This window comes from Dreissena polymorpha, chromosome 7, assembly GCF_020536995.1.
Source record: "Dreissena polymorpha isolate Duluth1 chromosome 7, UMN_Dpol_1.0, whole genome shotgun sequence".
NCBI classification, from domain to species: domain Eukaryota; kingdom Metazoa; phylum Mollusca; class Bivalvia; order Myida; family Dreissenidae; genus Dreissena; species Dreissena polymorpha.
Genome location: NC_068361.1, coordinates 49,031,448 through 49,053,161, shown reverse-complemented (window position 1 = coordinate 49,053,161; position 21,714 = coordinate 49,031,448). Strand labels below are relative to the sequence as shown.

General features: G+C 34.3%; 2 protein-coding genes across 2 annotated transcripts in view; one reads left to right on the top strand and one right to left on the bottom strand.

Annotated features, from left to right (window-relative positions):
- Positions 1-21,714, top strand: part of LOC127837237 (complement receptor type 2-like) — a 346,639-nt gene that overhangs the window by 171,219 nt on the left and 153,706 nt on the right. The gene's annotated exons all lie outside the window — the stretch shown is intronic.
- LOC127837234 (uncharacterized) overlaps positions 1-21,714 on the bottom strand; it is a 39,664-nt gene that overhangs the window by 15,114 nt on the left and 2,836 nt on the right. Inside the window, exon 2 of the mRNA XM_052364156.1 lies at positions 20,216-20,738. Coding sequence (XP_052220116.1) covers positions 20,216-20,345 — 130 coding nt within the window. The 5' untranslated portion in view covers positions 20,346-20,738. The remainder of the gene's footprint in view (positions 1-20,215; positions 20,739-21,714) is intronic.

Sequence of the window (21,714 nt, the reverse complement as noted above, 5' to 3'; positions counted from 1 at the left end):
AAATGGTGACATATAAATACACAGTACAAAAGAGGTCAACCTCATTTAAATGATAGCACATGTTTAACTTATTGCATGTTCATCAAATCACGAGATTTATGTTTCGCAAATGTGTGGAGATAATATAATTATTTACGCTCACATTTATATCTCTTCTATTTCTTTAGTCATCCTTATGTGAAAGTTATGCACCAAACATTTCGGACCTTGAACTGTTAAAAGAAATAAAATGGCAAGCATATAATGTGCTCTGTTGACAGATCTTAAAAATTTTCATCAAAGAAAGATACACATCGAATTTGTTTTGAACATTCATCTTGAAGGTTATTAATCGCACACCAAAGAAGAGTTTCTTTGATGAAAAAAAATCTAAATATCGCAACTGAAGCAACAAAAACTGGTTTATAAGCATTTGATACTTGACTTGAAATTAACTATTGGGATTGTGTGCAGTTTGGAATATTCAGACACACAATATGATCATTTACTACATAGAGCATGCTGATTAACTCTTCCGTTATGTATACGTAATAAAGGCGTCCAGCATAAACATACACACATACGTACCTACCTACGTACCTATCTTCATACCTTACCTTCGTACCTACCTCCATACATTACCTTCGTACCTAACATCATACCTACCTTCGTACCTACTTTCATACCTACCTTCGTACCTAACTTCGTACCTACCTCCATACATTACCTTCGTACCTACCTTCATACCTTACCTTCGTACCTACCTCCATACATTACCTTCGTACCTACCTTCATACCTTACCTTCGTACCTACCTTCATACATTACCTTCGTACCTACCTTCATACATTACCTTCGTACCTACCTTCATACCTTACCTTCGTACCTACCTTCATACCTACCTTCGTACCTACCTTCATACCTACCTTCATACATTACCTTCGTACCTACCTTCATACCTTACCTTCGTACCTACCTTCATACTTTACCTTCGTACCTACCTTCATACCTTACCTTCGTACCTACCTCCATACATTACCTTCGTACCTACTTTCATACATTACCTTCGTACCTACCTTCATACCTTACCTTCGTACCTACCTTCATACCTTACCTTCGTACCTACCTTCATACCTACCTTCGTACCTACTTTCATACATTACCTTCGTACCTACCTTCATACCTACCTTCGTACCTACCTCCATACATTACCTTCGTACCTACCTTCATACCTTACCTTCGTACCTACCTTCATACCTTACCTTCATACCTACCTTCATACCTTACCTTCGTACCTACCTTCATACCTTACCTTCGTACCTACCTTCATACCTTACCTTCGTACCTACCTTCATACCTTACCTTCGTACCTACCTTCATACCTACCTTCGTACCTACTTTCATACATTACCTTCGTACCTACCTTCATACCTACCTTCGTACCTACCTCCATACATTACCTTCGTACCTACTTTCATACATGACCTTCGTACCTACCATCATACCTTACCTTCGTACCTACCTTCATACCTTACCTTCGTACCTACCATCATACCTACCTTCGTACCTACCATCATACCTACCTTCGTACCTACCTTCATACATTACCTTCGTACCTACCTTCATACCTACCTTCGTACCTACTTTCATACATTACCTTCGTACCTACCTTCATACCTTACCTTCGTACCTACCTTCATACCTTACCTTCGTACCTACCTTCATACCTTACCTTCGTACCTAACATCATACCTACCCTCGTACCTACCTTCGTACCTACCTACGTACTACGAGCCTACGTACCTAGGTAAGCACCTACTAACGTACCTACCTACGAGCGTATGAACCTATGTACGCACGTACGTAATTACCTACCTACGTACCTACCTACGTACCTGCCTACGTACCTGCCTACGTATCTCACTTCAAACCAATGCACTTAAGTGCGTACCTACGTAATTACCTACCTACGTGATACCTACGAGCCAATGCACCTAGGTACGTATCTGCGTAACGACCTACTGACGCATATACCTACGTACTTGACTACGTACATACGTACCTACCTATCCTACGTACCTACCTTCATACCTATCTGTCTACCCTCCTACTAGCCGCTGCATTTTGAACACATTGCAAATAATTACAAGCGCCTTTGCTAATACGGAAAACTGGAAACCAAGAATTTCAGTGCCGAAATTACGCAAGGATGTTGGACAACCGTCATTAGGGTTAGAGTTATTGACTTCATCGATTAAGTGTTTCCACACTTGTTTACTGACGTTTTGTGTTCATGTTACTATGTAACTTCGGTACAGACTTATTGAGGTTGCAGATTTCGATTTTATTATGGTTATTTTTCCATGTAAGCCTGTCTGCACAAGATGATCCTATTGTGACGTGATTAAACTATACGCGTCATGTTTGTAGACGATAAACGTATTGACAATGGTAATTCCATGTGTAATAATCTTTCATTTAAAATCAACAGTGTTTTTCAATACACCCACCGGTGCTGCCTACCAGTGCTATTTACGTACACTTTATGAAAGCTCTTACACCAACACACGGTGGATGTTCGATTACAAGCGCCTTTGTCAATACGGAAGTCTGAACACCAATTGTGAGAGCGCCGGAATTCCGGAAGGAAGTTTGACAAAGGTTATTATGTTTATAGCCATCGACTTTATCGAATAAATGTACTTCCCCATCGTTAATTGTCGAAAGTGTAGCCATGTACCTATACAACTTCTGTACAGACATATTGAAGTTTAGAAACATGTTATTCTCAAGGCTTTTATGCCAATAAATGATTTATCTGGTTATTTTTCTTATGAATGACTGTAATGGGTATTACGCCCATAAATGATTGTAATGTGTATTACACCCATAAATGATTGCAATGGGTATTACGCTCATAAATAACTCTTAGGGTATTACAACCATTCATGATTGTAATGGGTATTCCGCCCACAAATGATTGTAATGGGTATTACACCCATAAATGATTGTAATGGGTATTCCGCCCATACATGACTGTAATACGTATTACGCCCATAAATGATTGTAATGGGCATTACGCCCATAAATGATTATTATGGGTGTTACACCCAAAAATTCCATTACTGTAATGGGTATTACGCCAATAAATGTTTGTTACTATGGGTGTAATACCAATAATGCGGCGTCTCATCTGGGTCTGCGCTGTTTGCTTAAATGAATTTCTTTATGGAATATTCTAAATATAGAAATAAATATACTTGACACCCCTTATTTTGGAAATAAATTGATCCAATTTAGAAGGATGGGAGAGTCCACTGGGCATAAATGGGTTAAAACATAATAAATGTAAAGTAATGAGCCGCGTTCTTGGAAAACCGGCCTTAGTGCATGTGCGTAAATTATCGTCCAACATAAACATGTGCGGATGGTACACGCTAATCTGGGCCTACACTTTTCGCACTTGTATTAAGGCAGATTTTCCTAACGCGAGTCTCATATATTAAAACACATAAGATGTAAAGTATTGATGAGCATTCGTATGCATGTCTTTGTTTTCTACTCCATGATGACAAATAAGGCACATGAAGCTTTATCGAACTCGTTCGTTGTCTTATTTTTTTACACAGTGCAACTGCAGTCGCTGAATACCCGATTAAGCATTGCGGCAGATACCATATTTTTATTGCAATATGGACTAATCATATATGACATGTTTAATGGGTTTTCTAATCCATTTGGACAATTTGTTTACGCTGGTGTGAGACAAATTTCATCAATCAATTCATAGCTAAGAAATATCTAATCACACCACGAGAAAAACATGTGAACTGTGAAAAATTTTAAGAACGGAAAACGAACGATGCGCCATTTTGACAGATCTTTTCATTCTTCAAAGCCAAAAACAAATCGAATTCAATTAACCAAGAGAGTTGTCTGCCCCAAAGGTCGTGTGAAAGCAATTGTCAAATGAGATGTAAATCTTTCGAATGCATCAAAATAAACTGGTGTATCAATATGCGCGAAGTAGAATTTATGTACTAGTATTCGTAATGTGTCTTACCTGCTATTTTATATTAATTGTATATAGTTTACAAGTAAATCAGTGACTACTCAGAAGAACAATGCCTATTGTTTACAAGTAAATCAGTGACTACTCAGAAGAACAATGCCTATTGTTTACAAGTAAATCAGTGACTACTCAGAAGAACAATGCCTATTGTTTACAAGTAAATCAGTGACTACTCAGAAGAACAATGCCTATTGTTTACAAGTAAATCAGTGACTACTCAGAAGAACAATGCCTATTTAGACCGTTGATATTAATGAACCGACGACCTGTTTTATCACGTGTCGGAAATCAGTGGGGCCGCGAGAATCGACGGAAACTCAAAATAACACGAATCTGTGTTCATTGATGGATCTTTAGCGTGTATGTCTTTATTTTCCTAGTACATTTATGCTGTGTCTAACTGTCGTTTTGGTAAATAAAAGCCCACAATCTATACTAAGGTTTATGCTCTTCTGGTGCAGCCGAACTTGGCTGAGTATATATCTGAGAAAAAGCAGTAAATTACTCTTAAACTAACTGTAATATAGGCTCTTATTTACAGAAAAATGAGTAATTATAAATCCCTGATATAACGGAATTTCTATATTTGAGCAGCGTTGTTATAATCCACTCATCACACCAGTGCGGCGTGCAGATGTTTAAACAATTACTTAAAGGTTTGGTAAATATGTGCTTAATTCACACGGTTTACATTGGCTTTTCCAATAAGCGTTGGTTGTTTAACAGGCACTATCAAATATTATGACTGCGTTCGATCCTTAATTGAATTTACGAATTAAAGCCCCCCCCCCCCCTCAACATACGATAAATCTCGGATATGGAAAAGAACTACACCTAAATAGATACTCGTTTGCTGCTGCTGCTGATACTGCTGCTGCCGATGATGCTGCTGCTGCTGATGATGATTAAACTGTTGATGATGATAATAATGATGATGATGACGATGACGACGATGGTGACGATGCTGATGATGATTATGATAATGCCGATACATTACTGCATGACTGCACTAGTTAATGCGACAATACATGACTGCAATAGTTACTTTGCTAAAACATAATTTTAATGGTCATTGTTCACATAAATCACCTAGAAAAACAACATGTGGTAAAATGTTGATTGCATATGAGGAACATTGGGTCAAGGCTTAGCGTAAATGTTATTTGTAGCAAATACATAAAACATTAGTTTAATCTAAATATAAATATGACAACATAAAATGTTTGATAAAACATCAATACACTTTTCAAATACCGTATGATTCAAACATTTAATTGTGTTACACTAGTAAGATTGATCGTAAGAAACAGTGCGCTTTAATTAAAAGATTCACTTTGATTGCATTCGTTAGCGACCATTCACCTATCGCCGACATATGTTCAACATGATTGCCCACATTTAACAGCGTTTGATACCCAGGTTTCACTAGTAAGCCGAACAAATATAAGAAAATGTGATCCGGAACATGAACACAAAGGATGTTGTTGAACGGCGTTCACTGTTCTGTCCAGGGGCGGATCAAGGATTTCTAGGTAGGGTGGGGGGGATGAGATATTAAAAGATTTGCTGAGGGTCCAGGGCAAAGCCCTGCTAGGGAGTGCAGGGGGGCAAAGCCCCCCCCCCCCGTAAGCTCCACGATTTTAGTGATTTTGAAGCCTTATATACCTTCATAAAAGTACCTCCTTATAATGCCAACAATGCATAGTTTAACGTTTAGGGGGTCCCGGGGGGGGGGGGTGGCGAAGCTAAAAGAGTAATTTACCCCCCCCCCCCCCCCCCCCGAAACCGCCTATGCTGTGAATCAATGAACGCGTCAGATGACATTTTGTATGCCATAGATATCAATGCTATCAATTCATGTTAAACAATGATATTCCATGGTATTAACAGACACGCAATGATTCCAATTGGTTTGCCTAATAATAAAATATTAAGGCACATTTTGTTCGTATTATAAATGACAATTTTTATTACAATAATGTTCTCTGTTCTTTGCATGTGCGGTCGGATGGTAGCTTTATTAATGGTATATTATATTATATTATATTATATCATATTATATCATATTATATTCATATAAACTTGCATCACCAGAAGATGCGAACACAGCGGGTCAGTTTAATTACACTTTTAAAAAGAAAAAAGTTAAATATTTGTAAAAGATATTATTATTATAATGTCTTTCCTGAGCACAAAGTTTCTGTTTCGCAAAAAAGAGGAAATAATCGAATGATGTACGATCAGATTTGAAGTTATTTTATTTCTCTATTCATCCCTTAGTGAGATTTATTCATCGATCACTTTGAACCCTGGACTGTGAAATTTTTCAAAGAAATATTTAAAAAGCGAAGAGTTGTGTCAACAGGTCTTCGCAGTCATTAAAGAAAGACATTAACCAAATTTGTTTTGACCATTCATCTTGAAAATTTATCTGTCGCACACCAAAGACGAACGGCTTCCTTTCACTATGTGAGAAGCGGCTAATGTTGAGACTGCACCAACTAAACCTGAGGTCTAGGCATCCTAGTTGTGTTTTAAATGCGTTATGATGATTTAGTGATGTAACGATAGTTTTTTTGTATACGGTCACACGCACCGTTAATTGCAATAAACATCTCACCTCTTGCCCTCACTAAGAATATGCAAAAAATATTAAAACGAGTAAACCACTCAAATGACCGATTCCCCCAAAATTCCATGTTTTTAAATGTAGCAACTTATAATAAGCATAACATAAGTTTAACATGTGCTGTTTTAAATTGTAAGGAAAAATGCATTCAGGTTGAGTGTTTTAAGCAGAAAAGAAAACTTGCAACACTGTGTCTACGGAATCATAAGAAAAACACATATGGTGAATATAGTACAACTTCCGTTTGACGTACTTTTAAATGACAGAATCTCTTAAAATAGGTTTTTCCCTATTAAAAAAGCGTCATATAAAAGACCCCCTGTCGAATAACCTTTTAACCCTTAAAAATGATCGATATCGTTTTCTTCATTGTGAGCATGATTTTTCTATGCTTATTAAAATTGAAGCTTAAAATAAAAATCTAACATTAAAATACTTTAGCAAAGTTGTAGCCTACCTTATTTATGCCTAGCGTCTAGAAAAAAGACATTGGCAAACAGCGTAGAACCACATGAGACGCCGCATGAACGGCGTCTCATCAGGGTCTGCGCTGTTTGCTTCAAGGAATTCCTGTAAGAAATATTCTAAATATAAAAAATAAATATACTAGACATCCCTAATTTTGGAAATAAATTGATCCAATTTTGAAGGATGGGAGAGTCCACTAGGCATAACATGGGTGAACATGAGAGCCTATCATTTAAAAACTTTAGTTCAACACCTCTCGTTTAAGCTGAGAAACACGTAAATGTTGTCATTCATGTTATAAATCTGTGTTTGTAATTGGTATACTCTATCGTCAAATAGGCAAAATATTTATAATCTCTCTAGCCGAGGTACTACAATCTCTGATCAAGTGTTTGCTTGAAATATAACTAAAAGTAATAAAACAATCCACAAAAATGCGGAGTACGACGTTTATATAAAACTTCTCTATGAACGTCAATGACACATTGGCGCTATATTTGTTCATACGATGTAAGAGTGGATGCCAGTTTTTCAAGCATTAAGGCACAAACCACGAACATGAAGACTATAATATCATAACCTTTCAACACAGAAACAAAAACAACTATTGGATATGGTATAATCTGGTTGTATTGTATTGTTTAAAGAATACCCAACGTTACTTAATGACATGCATCAAGGGCCATGGAAGGAAGTGCCCAACCACAAATGTGTACACCCCAAAAACTATTTATAGACGTATGTTCAAACATTGGCATTTTCGCGTTAAAGATGACTTCAATATTTTCATACTAAGTCTTTGTAAAATACTAATGAAGACAGCCAGTTTTTAACGATCATATATGTGTACAGTACGGTGTGAGGTCATACAATAATTATTCTCACAATAAGCTAAATCGTATTCCATCATACTCGTCTGTAAGCTTCTTTCAACAAACACCTATTTTTCCAAAAAGGCTTAAGGTTTTGGTTTTGCTGATTAAATTAATTTTATCATTAGAAATAATTTGTCGAAATTATTTTATGACGACCCAAACTGTTTACAATAATATTTAAATAAAATATGTATACATGGCCATGTCGTTACCATAGTGTAAGTACATGGCGCTCCTTTTGTGAAATAATGAATGCAATGATGCTTGTCAAGGATGACGATTTCAGATTTAGAATTAGTTATCATAAAAACAATTTACAAAGGTTTTATTAACTTGCCGATCATCTTAAAAATTTTCTCCGAGATAATAACGCACATTTATTTCACTCGTTTTCCTTGTCTCTATTATCACCTCTGAAATAAAGTTCGATTATAAATCAAAAGCAGCAAATACTTCAATGGATCTTGTTCATTATTGACTCACAATTTTAAGAATATTAAAGAACTTGTGACTTTTGCGACATAATAGGCCATCCTGCCTCTAGATATGTCCATATGTGCTAGAACAGACGTCTAAAGACATCCAGACATTCCTCTGGAGATGCAATACAAAGAGACGTCTAAACGTATTACGAAATAACCGGAATATCGCACGGAAGCTCTACAAGCAATATACAGGTGGCAGAAATTGATTTGATCGATTAAAGCGATTATACGATTTTTTTATATGTGTTAAATTGTAATATATTGATAAACTATGTTACAATAACACAAAATAGGCGAGACAAATTATACATTGAAGACGAATTTCATAAAATGCAGCAAAGACAAATTAGCGCCACGAGCCGATTGTGACGAAGTAATTTCGTACATATTTTCGTACAATAACCGAAGCATTCGTCTTTTTAGTTAGTGTTCGTGTGTCGTATTAATAGATATCGTGGCATGAATTTATCAAAGCGCTGAAGGCACTGAAGTTGTTCGCTGTTGTCGTCCTCGATTAGCTTTTGCGCATTGCACAGGCTAATCAGTGTGCACAGGCTAATCTTATTTGACGTGCATTTAGTCCCGTTTCCCCTGAAAGCAGCCAATATGTACAGATTTCAATGAAAAACACTAGACTGGCCAATGTCGTCTTACAAGCTGGTATATACACTCACTGCTAGAGCAGAATCATTTGTCGTCTGATGCAGACAGGCAGCGGTAATCGTCCCTGGCAGAGTGAGTTGCGGTTCTTACCGAGGCAAGGCTTCTAAGCACATACTGATTTGCAAAAGATGCTCTGTAAATTTAGTCGGCCGCTAACCTGACCAACTAAAAATGAACCGTTAAACTGAATTAAGATTCACATCACATGATTTGCATGCTGCCGAATTCGACTGTACAGACATTTTCGATTTCAGAATTAAATATCTAGCTTATTTCGCATTTTTCGACAAATGTTCTTCTTAACTTTTACACATTTTATATAAATTAATTAATGTTTGACAAAATCGTATACTCTCGCTTAAAGACTGTTGGTATCATTGGGAACTGACATGTGTAGGCATTTTACAACGGAACTCTTTGGCTTTCAAAATTGCAGCGCAAATATATGTTATTGTATCGTTATGCAGTTAGTTCATTAAAAGCCTTGTATTTTAAACAAATTTTTATAACTATGTGTTCGTTTGTTTTCATGAAAACGTATATACTTTTTTGGAAAAACAACAACAACTCAATTAAAAAACCTATCGTTAAAATGTACAAATTCAACGCATTACCGTGTGCAATGGTCAGATTCTTACTTTAAGAATTTAATTGTTAATAGCTTTTATAGTAATTTACATATAAGACACTCTCTATTTAGCATATACATGTAAAAAGAAATCATTATAGTTTAATGTACAGCCTTTCAGAATTGGAGCCGGCTTTTATTTATTTTCTGTCTTTATTGTCAGTTTTTATGGTAAGTATCAAATGTTATCAGTAAGTGACGTGTTTGTTAAAATAAGCAACACATTGATCAGCGAGACACTTGTTTTCGACTAAACACAATGACATAAAGATTGAGTACGCTAAATTATCATGTAAGTAATAAACATTTGTTTTTAACATGATGCCAGCGAGTAAAAGTCTACATTGAACCTCTCTTGCCGAGGTAATCAAAGTTTAAGTAAACAATTTTTTTAAGTCACAGTCCACATTAGCCGTCAGTATAAAGTGACTTGTGGGACTGATTTAGCATGTTAAAAATGGCACCTGAATGTAATGGTGACATGTTCGTGATGACAATTAAGGGATACAAGTTATTAAAAAAAAAACAAGTCACCTATTTTTAATCAGTCGCCGTTTGTAATGACTTTAATAAAACGAGCCTCTTGTTAAAAAGAAGTATCCGTGTGAATCAAGTCTTAAAAACTGCAGTAATGGCATTATTCAGTATTTCGTATGTATATTCAACTTGACTCGCTATCATATTTATAGCGGGAGTTGTATTTTTGTGATTCCACTAAGATAAGTCTTAGCTAGTACGGTCAAGATATAAAACGAATATTAATACGAAATTAAAGCTACTTACTATCTTGCTGATATGGCTAGAAAGTGAGTGGCATTTAAGAATAATAAAATTAATATAGGGCATAACGCGGCGAAAAATAACTGTCTAGGCATGGAGGTTGCCATCTTGTTTGTCATGAGATTAACTCGCTGCCTAGATTCATTAGTTTCAATCTTTTGTTTCAAACAAACAGTGATCACATAAATAGTGATACATTGATAAATATTTTGCAAACTTTTCGATGAGATAACAACATGGAATAAAATAATCTAGGCAACCTATAACTTTACGTATTATTGGTCTGATTGAACGTTGCCCGGTGATTGTTTCTTTAGAGTAAGGCATGCGTGACAAACTTAGATGCGCCCCGGTGTTTCAATGAATAACAATATCAGCCAAACATCATCCGCGACTAGATGTAATGACATGTGAATGCCCGCGAATTAATTTGTTGGTTTATTGAATTGTTATTGAACTGACAAATATGATATTCAATGACACGTCAATGCTATTGAGACCCGTTTTGATCGAAGTGCAGGGTCGTAAATTATGTTTATGCCTATGACAACATTTTAATGTCAATGAGTACAAAAGAAATGATCTGGAGAATTGAAATACAATACGAATGTCAGTTTGTTCATGTTACAAAAGCATTCGATTTTTTTTCATCTAATAAATTGCTTTGTTTTAATAGTAGAGGTATTGAAACGTGTATTTTTATTTTGTTGTATTTTTGTTACACCCACTTTTTTAGGAAAAGCGTTTATATGTCCTGAATAGAATAAAATGTAGACAAAAACAGCACGGCCTTTAAGTTAATAAAACCCGTAAATCTACTAGTAAGATACAGACAACGATATATTCCTGTTACAGTTTGTGTCATCTTTGACACTTGAGTTTAACAAGTTCAGCAAGTCAATAAATGTAAAACTCCTACATGTCTTCGGCTGCTAATGTATCAGGGCGTCTCAATAAGCTAGAGTGATTTATGAACGTATTTACAGATAGCATTGTAGACGTGCGGTATTAAATAATTAATGTATCAAGCCCAAGAGTAATAAATAAGTTATAAAATGTTAATTCAAGATTTATTGCTCTTTATTATAAAGTGGCTGACTTTTCCTACCGAATATCGGTTTTAAAGAAACACACACATGTTAACGCTAGAGTTTTGACGCTGTCTCATTTTCAAGTGACTAAATGCATATTGGTTTAAAGTAACATTACTACTCAAAATCAACGAAAATTTCGTACAATTTTCTGTTAAAGAAACTTAACCAATTTAAATTAGTGTTCCTTATGGCAATTGCCGAAATTTCAACGCCATATATGGTCTGGTAAAATAGATGTTTGTAGATACAAAATGATCGTTTTTATTATAGTTTTGCACATTTAATCCCATTTTAATTTCCCGCAACGATATCTATTCATACGACAAATGAACACTAACATGGTGTTCGTGTGTCGTATGAATAGATATATTCGCGGGATATTAAAATGGAATTAATTGTGTCTCAGATAAATAAAACGAGCATTTTGTATCTACAAAAATCTATGTACATGTAATATTACCACATCTATGTGCCAGTGAAATTGTGGCTATTGCTATAAGGAACACTGATTGCTTAGGTATTAACTTTTTTATACGAAAAACTTTACGAAATTTTCGTTTATTTTGAGCGTTATAGAGGCTTTACAATAATTAAAAATTTCATGTCGTTTAAAAATAATATACTGTTTCAAATCTTTGATCTGGTTTTCAAAATTGTATAACACACGTAATTCTCTGTAATACTCTTAAGTGAAATGCTTAATAATTAACAAATAAAGGTCACGAATTAAACTAAAAATATCATACAATTATTCCGATCAATACAACAACCTTTCAAAATCGTATGATACAATGGTTTCATTGAGTTGATACTCTCCAGTACTTGTTCTATGCCATGCAGATTATAGCGATGTTTATTGATTGATTTCGTTTGATTTATTACAGCAGCGACAATTCGCTTAACTGAGTACTGTGTAACACTGCATTCCACATTCAGCAGCTTTTCCTCTTGACTTTTGACTAGTAATCTAAACCTATGACAGCAATCGATTTGATGGCATGGAATGGTACGGTCTATGGTGGAAATGTAACTGAGTATTTGCTTAGTCGATCCACGCATCAGATTGTATGTTTTCAATATAGAGATGTCACATTATTTGCTCCAAATTAGAGTGCAGATAGATAAATAAACGAAAAAGCAAACATATATGAGTCGTGTTCTGAGAAAAATGAGCTTAATGCATGGGCGAAAAATATCGTCCCAGATTAGCCTGCGCAGTTTGCACAGGATTATCAGGGACGACACTTGCCGCTTTTATTGGTATTTTTATTTTAGTTTCACGGAAGTCCCTTCTACCGAAAATCAAGTTTAGGCGTAAAGGTCGCCGTGGTGTAATGGATATGGTGTCAGCCTAGCGACCGGGAGGTCACGGGTTCGATCTCACGGTGGGGGCGTTCTTCACATCTTCCACAAAGACACAAAGTACTGGTTCTAGGCCCAAAACGGACTTGAGAGAGTTTCAATAAAGTAGCAAGAACTTTTAATGCAATCGAACTTAAATAAATAGATATAAACCAAATAAGGACAACATATCACGCCAAGTACATACACGTACAGGAAAAATACGTACATATTGAATATATTTTTCCTTTTAAGTTAAATATTAATTTTGACATTATTTTAAGTTAAGAATTCATACACATTGCATCACACCAAAGTTGTATAATACTTGTTGTACAGCTTTTTTCGAGTCTTTATATCATGTGTCGTGATGTTAAATATAGTAAGTTCAAAAGGTTACGTACATAAATACAAGCAGGCACGTTTCTTAGATGAAGAATACAATTACTTCGCATGATTTTCTCATACATTTTTATACATTTATGAATATTTTGTATCACTTCGACGACACAAACTACTTTCAATCCATTACTACTTAAATCAAATTTGCAGTATCGTCGGTGTGTGGAATGTTGCCCCGGGATTAAAAAGTACATGTAATTTCCAGGCTTGCGTGACAAGCCTAGATGTACCACTGTGTTACAAGAATTTCACATTTGCCAAACACCATGTACGATAAGATGTAATGATATGTTAATGCGGAGCCATTACTTTGTTGGTTTATTGATTCGTTATTGACCTAACAAATCTGATGTTTACTTGGACAATAATTATGTCTCTGTAAGAATCAATCCGTTGTGTTTGATCGTAGTGTAGCGTACTTAAATTATGCAAAGACGTTTTTTGTGGCGATGTTAACATCACTTTTAATAAGAACACTTCACAAAAATCCAAGTTTATGTTACGTAAATATTTTTTGGCATAATCGACAATTAATATTATGGTTGTCCAGTGTTGTCCATTTCTTTAAAGTTGGAGCTGCGTAAAATTATTGTCAAATAATTTGCTTCAGTACTGTTGTTTACTGAACACAAATTAAGGCAATGCAAATATATTCTATGGGTCAATATTGTTTCAAGATAAGCTGAAAATAAAACGAATACTTGACAAAATTTCTACACTCAACATGGAATGCAATAATAACAGAAAACGAATTTTCATACTAGAAGGAACTGAGCGTTTAAAAAACCCCATTGTACATGTAGTTATTAATTCTAACCGTTTAATTTGTTTAAGAACTACATTAGAAAATGCCCAGGCTTGAAAAAATGGCTCTCATCATTGTTACATGGAAGCAAAATAGATATATAAGCATATGTACAGAAATTCGGATATTAGCCCATTTTGATTTCAATGGACTAGTGTTCTGGAGGAACAGCCCTGATTCTTTAGTGAATCAATCCCTTAAATGTAATAGTAATACCAGAACAGTCGATGTATTACTATATTCATTTAGAGTTCATCTTTAACAAACCAATTTAACAGTTAAATAACTGTATTCTTTCTACATCGTACACGGTTGTTTAAGTATCTAGATGTCTCAATAACATAGAGTGATTTATGTAATTACATACTCCAATACACGTATTGTAGACAGTCGGTATTAAAAATTAATTTATCAAGCCTAAAAGTACTTAAAAGGTTCTAAAATGTTAATACAAGATTTATTGCGTTTTATTTCCAAGTGGTCTTATCATGCCTCATAAGGTTTTAAAGAATCACATATGAAGTGTCGACTTGAATTTGGAATGAGTGCATTGAACCTTTGATGTGTGAGCGAGATTGTTTACAGTATTTGTTCACATGCACTTACTTGCTTGTTTGATGTTAGTCTTATGTCAAATTTAAATATTCCGAAGAATACTGAACACAATGTCAAAGATATTTATCGCAATATATTTTCGAAATATACTTTTGGAAATGAATGCTATCTAATAAATTGTTATACAAAATGTTATAGATTTTTCCACGGTTAATATATTAAGAGGAATACTGAAAGTATGTCATATAGACGTGTATCAAGTATACTCGCCTTACGAATATAATTCGCAAAACAATGTATGCGAAAGATGGCGATATTTCACATTGACTGAGTTTACCGTAATAAACCCGATTGGATTTCTATATTCGCATTTTATACGAACAAGACGGTAATAAACCCTATTGGATTTCCATATTCGCATTTTACACGTAAAATACTTCCAAAGCGAGTCTTCACACGGTTGATTTCTGTCATCAAAATATTGTGCCGATGTGTAAACAAATAATTTAAGTTTGTTAAATATGTGCTCAGATTATTTTGTTTGCATAGATTTGTTCACTGTGTCGAGGCCATCAGACCGCTGAAGTCAAACATGTTATGCCATAGTTATAGAACCTCAGTAATTTAGTAATTGCCAATTCCACAACGCCCCTAATAAAGAAAAGAAAAATTCAATAAAAGACGTTATTAGCAATGAAATACGACACAAAGTAATTGGTAATTTGTTAACGATTAAATATCGAGATCGAAATCGATGTATACAATGGTTTCATTGTACAAAACTACTCGGATACTTGTTTCTTGCACTTACAGCAATATATAGAGGATATTTGCTGGATTCGGTGGATTATTGATTTTAATTCACGAGTGATCATAGAAAATATATATTATATATAATTACGAGTGAATTAAAATCAATAATCCACCGAAATCAATAAATTTTCTTTTTATTTTATGCTTTTTTTTCACAGTTTATATACATTGTTAATGAGTTTAAATAAAGAATTTCGCTGGGAAAATGACGTCATTTCGTCAAAAAAATGACGTCATTTAACATAAACAATGAAAATTATCGATAATTTTACTGATAATTTTCATTGTTTGAAACAGTGAAATTATCAGTTTTAATTCACTGAAATTTCTCTATAAACCACCGGAAAGCATAAAATAAACATATTTAATACATTGGCGACCATTCACTTAACGCACAACACTGTTCACCATTGTATTCACACTTTATAAGCTTTTCATCCCGGCGTATGACCAGTCATCCGAACCGATGGCAGCAAGGGCGATTGATATGGGGGTATTGAAAAGGGCTTTGCTTAACATCTAGTTCATTGTTTAATAAATAAATGATTTAATATGGTACTATGTCTGTACGTTATGTCACATAAATGCCTCCAACAAGCAGCAAACTCACACACAAACAATTCATTCACCCAACTATATACAAATGGCAAAAGCAAAAGCACTGGTTTTAGAACAGTTAATCACACACAATAGGAGAATTCTATGGAATTTATACAAAAAATAATTGCGCAAAATAATTTTGTACACACATGAGTGACAATTATAATATAACGAAAAAATAGTTCTTGTGTCAATTTATTTTAAATAGTCTTTAATGGGCCATAATTAATTGACAATTATTTTCGAAAATGAATTATAAGTTATAGCTAAGCTATCAGTTATAGCTGTTCATTGTGTATTTTATACATAGTATGAAATACTATTGTTTACAAAAAATAACAACACACATTGGATAACAACACACTGGACAATTGTGACAGTTTTTTAAAATCGTTTTATTACGTTCAACACTATCCTTCATTCAGCCTGTTAATATCTGCAATGGATTATGCAAACGCGTATTAATGCTGTAGAACTTTCCTGGTCAACGAATGAACTGGCCTGGAAATGCAATTAAACTACTAAAAGCAGTTAGTGTAGTGTGTCCTTTCTTCTATTATTAACACGTTAAAGTAAGAGTCATTTTATGATTGCATTTAATTAATGTCGTTGACTTGAAAACCCAGTTTTATTCAAGAAAACAACACTATAGATCATTATATTGTTTATAATATTATGTTACTGAACACAATTCGTTTCGTAATGTCTATTCAGTAATTTTTTTGCAGAGGGCTGCCTATATCGTAATGCTTATATAAAATTGGTTTTAATAAGTCGGTCAACGGGATATGTTGGAAACATTAACGTTTGTAAAAAAATGTACAATTACATTCGATTGATGAAAAATGTTCATGTTATATATTGTTCACATAGTGATAATTTGAAAGAACATCAATCCAATGATACATGAAATGTTTTACTCAAAGTAATATATTTGACACTGAATGTCGCAATTGATAACCATAGCTGCGCGCGGCGTTTCAATGAATCTCCCATTAGCCAAGCACCGTAAACTTGAAAAGGGAATGAAGTGTAACTACTGAAGTATTCATTTGTTTGTTTATTTAATTTATACAAATCACAATCCGTGAGACACGTTAATGCCGACGCAACAGTTAAAAGCGTTATGTTTTAGTAAGAGCGAAGGGCCATTAAACTCAATGAATACCCAACACAACCTTTGCATGCCAATATTTCCACTACACATTTGACACATTAGCTCCATCGGGCTAGTCTAAAGCGATAACGTGAGATTTTAAAATGTTAATTGTCAAATGAGTCGATTAAAAATCTCGCATTTTTTATATTTTAAAGTACGACACATGCGACTATATATTGCTTTGATTATAAAGGAATCGTGTTTTTTAACACCGCAGTTAAATATATCACTCATATAACAAACAGAACAAACCATAAAGTCGCTAAATGTTTGTGTGCAAGTAAAACTTGATTATTGTATGAGCACAACAATAAAATATATTCAAAATTGGGAAAATGCGTATACGTATATTATCTTCATTCCGAGATAGTCCCACATAAGATATATCCATTGGCAATACCACCGTTTCATGACATGTCGATTACGGTTATGTTTACTTAGAATAAAGAAAGTTGTGAATGATCAATTAGCGTAGTTTTATTCTTGAGAACATACCCAAACCTAAAGTGATATAAAATGCAAATGGAGAACTGTATGTGCACTGGTTAGAATAAGTCGCAAACGTATCATACATATTTCACTTCTTGTCATATAAATCTTCTTGTTATTTCGCTAAAGGTATATCCTTTGCCGCTACATGCATGCACATCAACTATCATAAGTATTCAATTACAACACACATACTCGTATAAGATATCAACTTGTTATCAAAATGCTGAATTGTATTCGTGTCCTCTTGCATTCTTAGATACGCGATTATGATCGATAGAGTGAGAAATCTAAAGTAATGTTGCATATTGTGTTTAGGGTAATATACTCAAGCGTGCATATTTTAATAGGAACAAAACTGAAACATTAAAAAAGTGGCTGAGGAGTAATCTGTCTTTGTAGAAGATCGATTACACATATGTATTACATATTTGAATATATCTGTTACATACGTACAGTGTTTTTGTGTTTTACCAAAATGATCAATAATACGAATATGTTGAGCGACTGAATCATCTACTTGTGTCAGTTTCTTGTATTATTTAAAACGTAAACACATGTATGTAAACGAAGAATCGATTTGTACATTGCGGACATATTCGAGCAAAACGTTAATTCGTTTAAAGACATGATTTCCTCTGAAAAAGACAATTTAATATCTGTTCATATTAACCATTTAAAAAATATGCGCTTTGAGTTTGAACAAAACTTACATACATGCTTATTGATAACAAAAACAACGTTAATTTAAACACACTAATCAAAAATGATGAAAAATGGCGAAACTTTACACACACTTAATAGTTTGACCATGTGCAAATTTGAAATTACACAAAACGGTGACGACCTTTCCGAGGGATTTAAACGGTCAATGGTCGTAACTCTGATATATAATATTTCTAAATGCAATATCTCGTTTAATGTACACATATATGTGTATTCGGTCAAACACATTGTTAACCTTAGTAAACGCATTATTTGCATTAGTAATTGACAACGACCTTGGTCAATCACATATGTAAACACAAATGTTATTTGTATGTGTCTAATGATATACGTTTTGTTTGCTTTTTCATCTAAAACATAGATTATGCCGCACCGTTTTTTAGTCAAAATAATCCTTAAAATGATTTAAGTTAAACTTGTTCGCGTTTGAATATGAGCATTGTATTCATAGTCGTACGTTTTTGCATATATTTAGTGAAACAAACTATTGTTAATTCTGTTATATTTTAATTGTTTTAAAGAGAAATATCATTGGCAACCATTTCCTGCTTCATCGTCTTCGTGAACTAACCAACACAGCGACACATTTCAGGCCAAACTAATAGGCTATATGGATAAAGCTTGTAATACCAGATGTCGTTACACATCTGCCATGTTTGATTTGATCTCCAGAATAACAAAACAAGTTCGAACCGTGTATAGCGATTATTGTACTAAAAGTGTTCAACAAACACTGCTTTCACTCAAGAAAAATGCATATGTCGAGGTAAGACGTGGCATTTTTCATACTTGTTTTGATAGGAAACATTCATTAGATTTACCATGGTATATTGGACAATGTATTATATGGTATGCATTATTATGCGACAAGTAACATTATGCTTCGAAATAAACATTCGCATTGGAGTTGAGTTGCAATGGGTTATCAATTGCGATCATGTTTTTTTTTGGTTTGGAACCAAAAAGTTGAAGAACAAAGCTCTTTATCACTGCTATAACCAGAATCAAACTTTAGTCTAATTCTCGTGTTTGAACGTTGACAAAAGAAAGACGCCACGTACAACTCATAATCAATTGAACGTAACGTATCACCAAAATGCAACACTGCTCGTAACAAAAACACGACTTTTGTGATTTGAAAGAACATCCGAGAAAAAAATGCACGTATACATCTTAACCAAATATATGCACGTATACATCTTCACCAAATATATGCACGTATACATCTTAACCAAATATATGCACGTATACATCTTAACCAAATATATGCAACACTGTATTACATTGATACTCTATGTTAAATGTGAATCTAAAATCTTATGCGTTGACAGTGAGCATTTTTATTGATATATTTGTGGGGTAACGCTGTATGTATTGCCCTGTACTTCAATGGCCTTCAATCAAACTATATCGGACGGCACCAGACTTTATCTCAAGATACTGGGTCTAGAGCTTCATTTTCCCCATATTTGCAAGTATTGACCACATTGCATAAGAAACTTCGCAAAATTGTAAAAGAAGATGTTACTAGTATATGTCTCATTATATAAAAAAAACCTGTAAACTACTTCGTATACTGCTATATAAGCACTAATATCATTCATAGAAGCCTTTGTATACACAGAGACTCAATATTCTATCACCTACATGTACCTGTTTTCAAGGTCGAAAATAGTTTGGACTTTTTCCTTAACCATGGTAGCAGTCCTTGTATCTCGAAGTCCTGACGGAGCGGGGGTTTCTTCCCAATCACGTTCAGCACTCTCTCGTAAGTGTTCGCCATCTTCGTTAACAAGGTCTAGGCAGATTTCTAACTTGCGGAAATCTTTTAATGCAGGCTCCCAATGTCCTTTATCGTTTATTTATCCATATTGTTACCTTACATAGGTCAAACTAATTAATTGACCATTTTAAAGTCACCCTTTTTACGTTGTAACGCGTTTATGTTGGTACTTGATGCAATCAAATATATTCAAAAGTTGTAAATGAAAATATCAACAATGCAGTTAAAATCAATTTGTTTCATGGTTAATTCAAAAAAAGGAAAATATCGTGTCTGCATCTTTTGCACCATAATTGTCATCATCAATCTACGAACATAGTTCATTTGCTTTGATGCCGAATCTTTGGAATCAATACTTCATCCATGATATAATTCCAAGGTTGCAGCATTATTCTGTAAATAAAACAAAAAAAGATTTGAGTCGCGTTCTGAGAAAACTGGGCTAAATGTGCGTAAAGTGTCGTCCCAGATTAGCCTGTGCAGTTCGTAATCGATACGAAACTGCTTTTATAAATAATTATGAAATCTCCTTATTAGTGATGGGCATCAATGTATTAAAACAGAAATAAATCGATCATAGAACAATCCATGCTTAAGACGTCACGCACGTCATGGCCAGGGATCATTATGGCTATGGTAATGTGCAGCAAGTGGTTGGTTACCATAGAAGCTAATATCTACAAAATGACACAATTCTTATAATCATATAAATAATAAATCCATATCGTTTTGAAGTTACACGATAAAACTATAATTTGCGAATGCCATTTTAGTTATAAATAAAACATCCGGTATTTGTAATCTCTTTTATCTTGGAAAATGTGCAGCCTGTAAAACACTCGATTGAAAATGTGCAGAATATCTATTTGAGTTGTGTTCTGAGACAACTCGGCATAATGCATGTGCGTAAAGTCTCGTCCCACATTAGTCTGTGCAGTCTACTTTTCGCTTAATGTTTCGTATTTTTCGTTTAAAGAAAGTCCCTTTTATACGAAAATGTAGTTTAAGCGGAAAGTGTCGTCCCTGATTAGCCTCTGCGGAACAAGACACATGTGCAGAATATCTATTTTATCTGAAATAGATTTAAGTGAATCATAATTTATTTCACAGTCAAAGTAAAGCCTTTTGTATAACCCATTATGTAGTCAACTTATTAATCAAATCATTTAAACGTGTTACTACACGCTTTCATCTACCAGATTTATGATTTGATCTCGTTATGTAATCCTTATGCCAATGTTTATCAATTCATTTCTTTCATTTTGTCTCTATTAAAACTTTCCCTTCCGAATGTATAAACTTTATCCTTATCAACCATAAGTGCTCAGGAATGTGCGATGTATTTTGCAAAATATTGATAAACACCCGT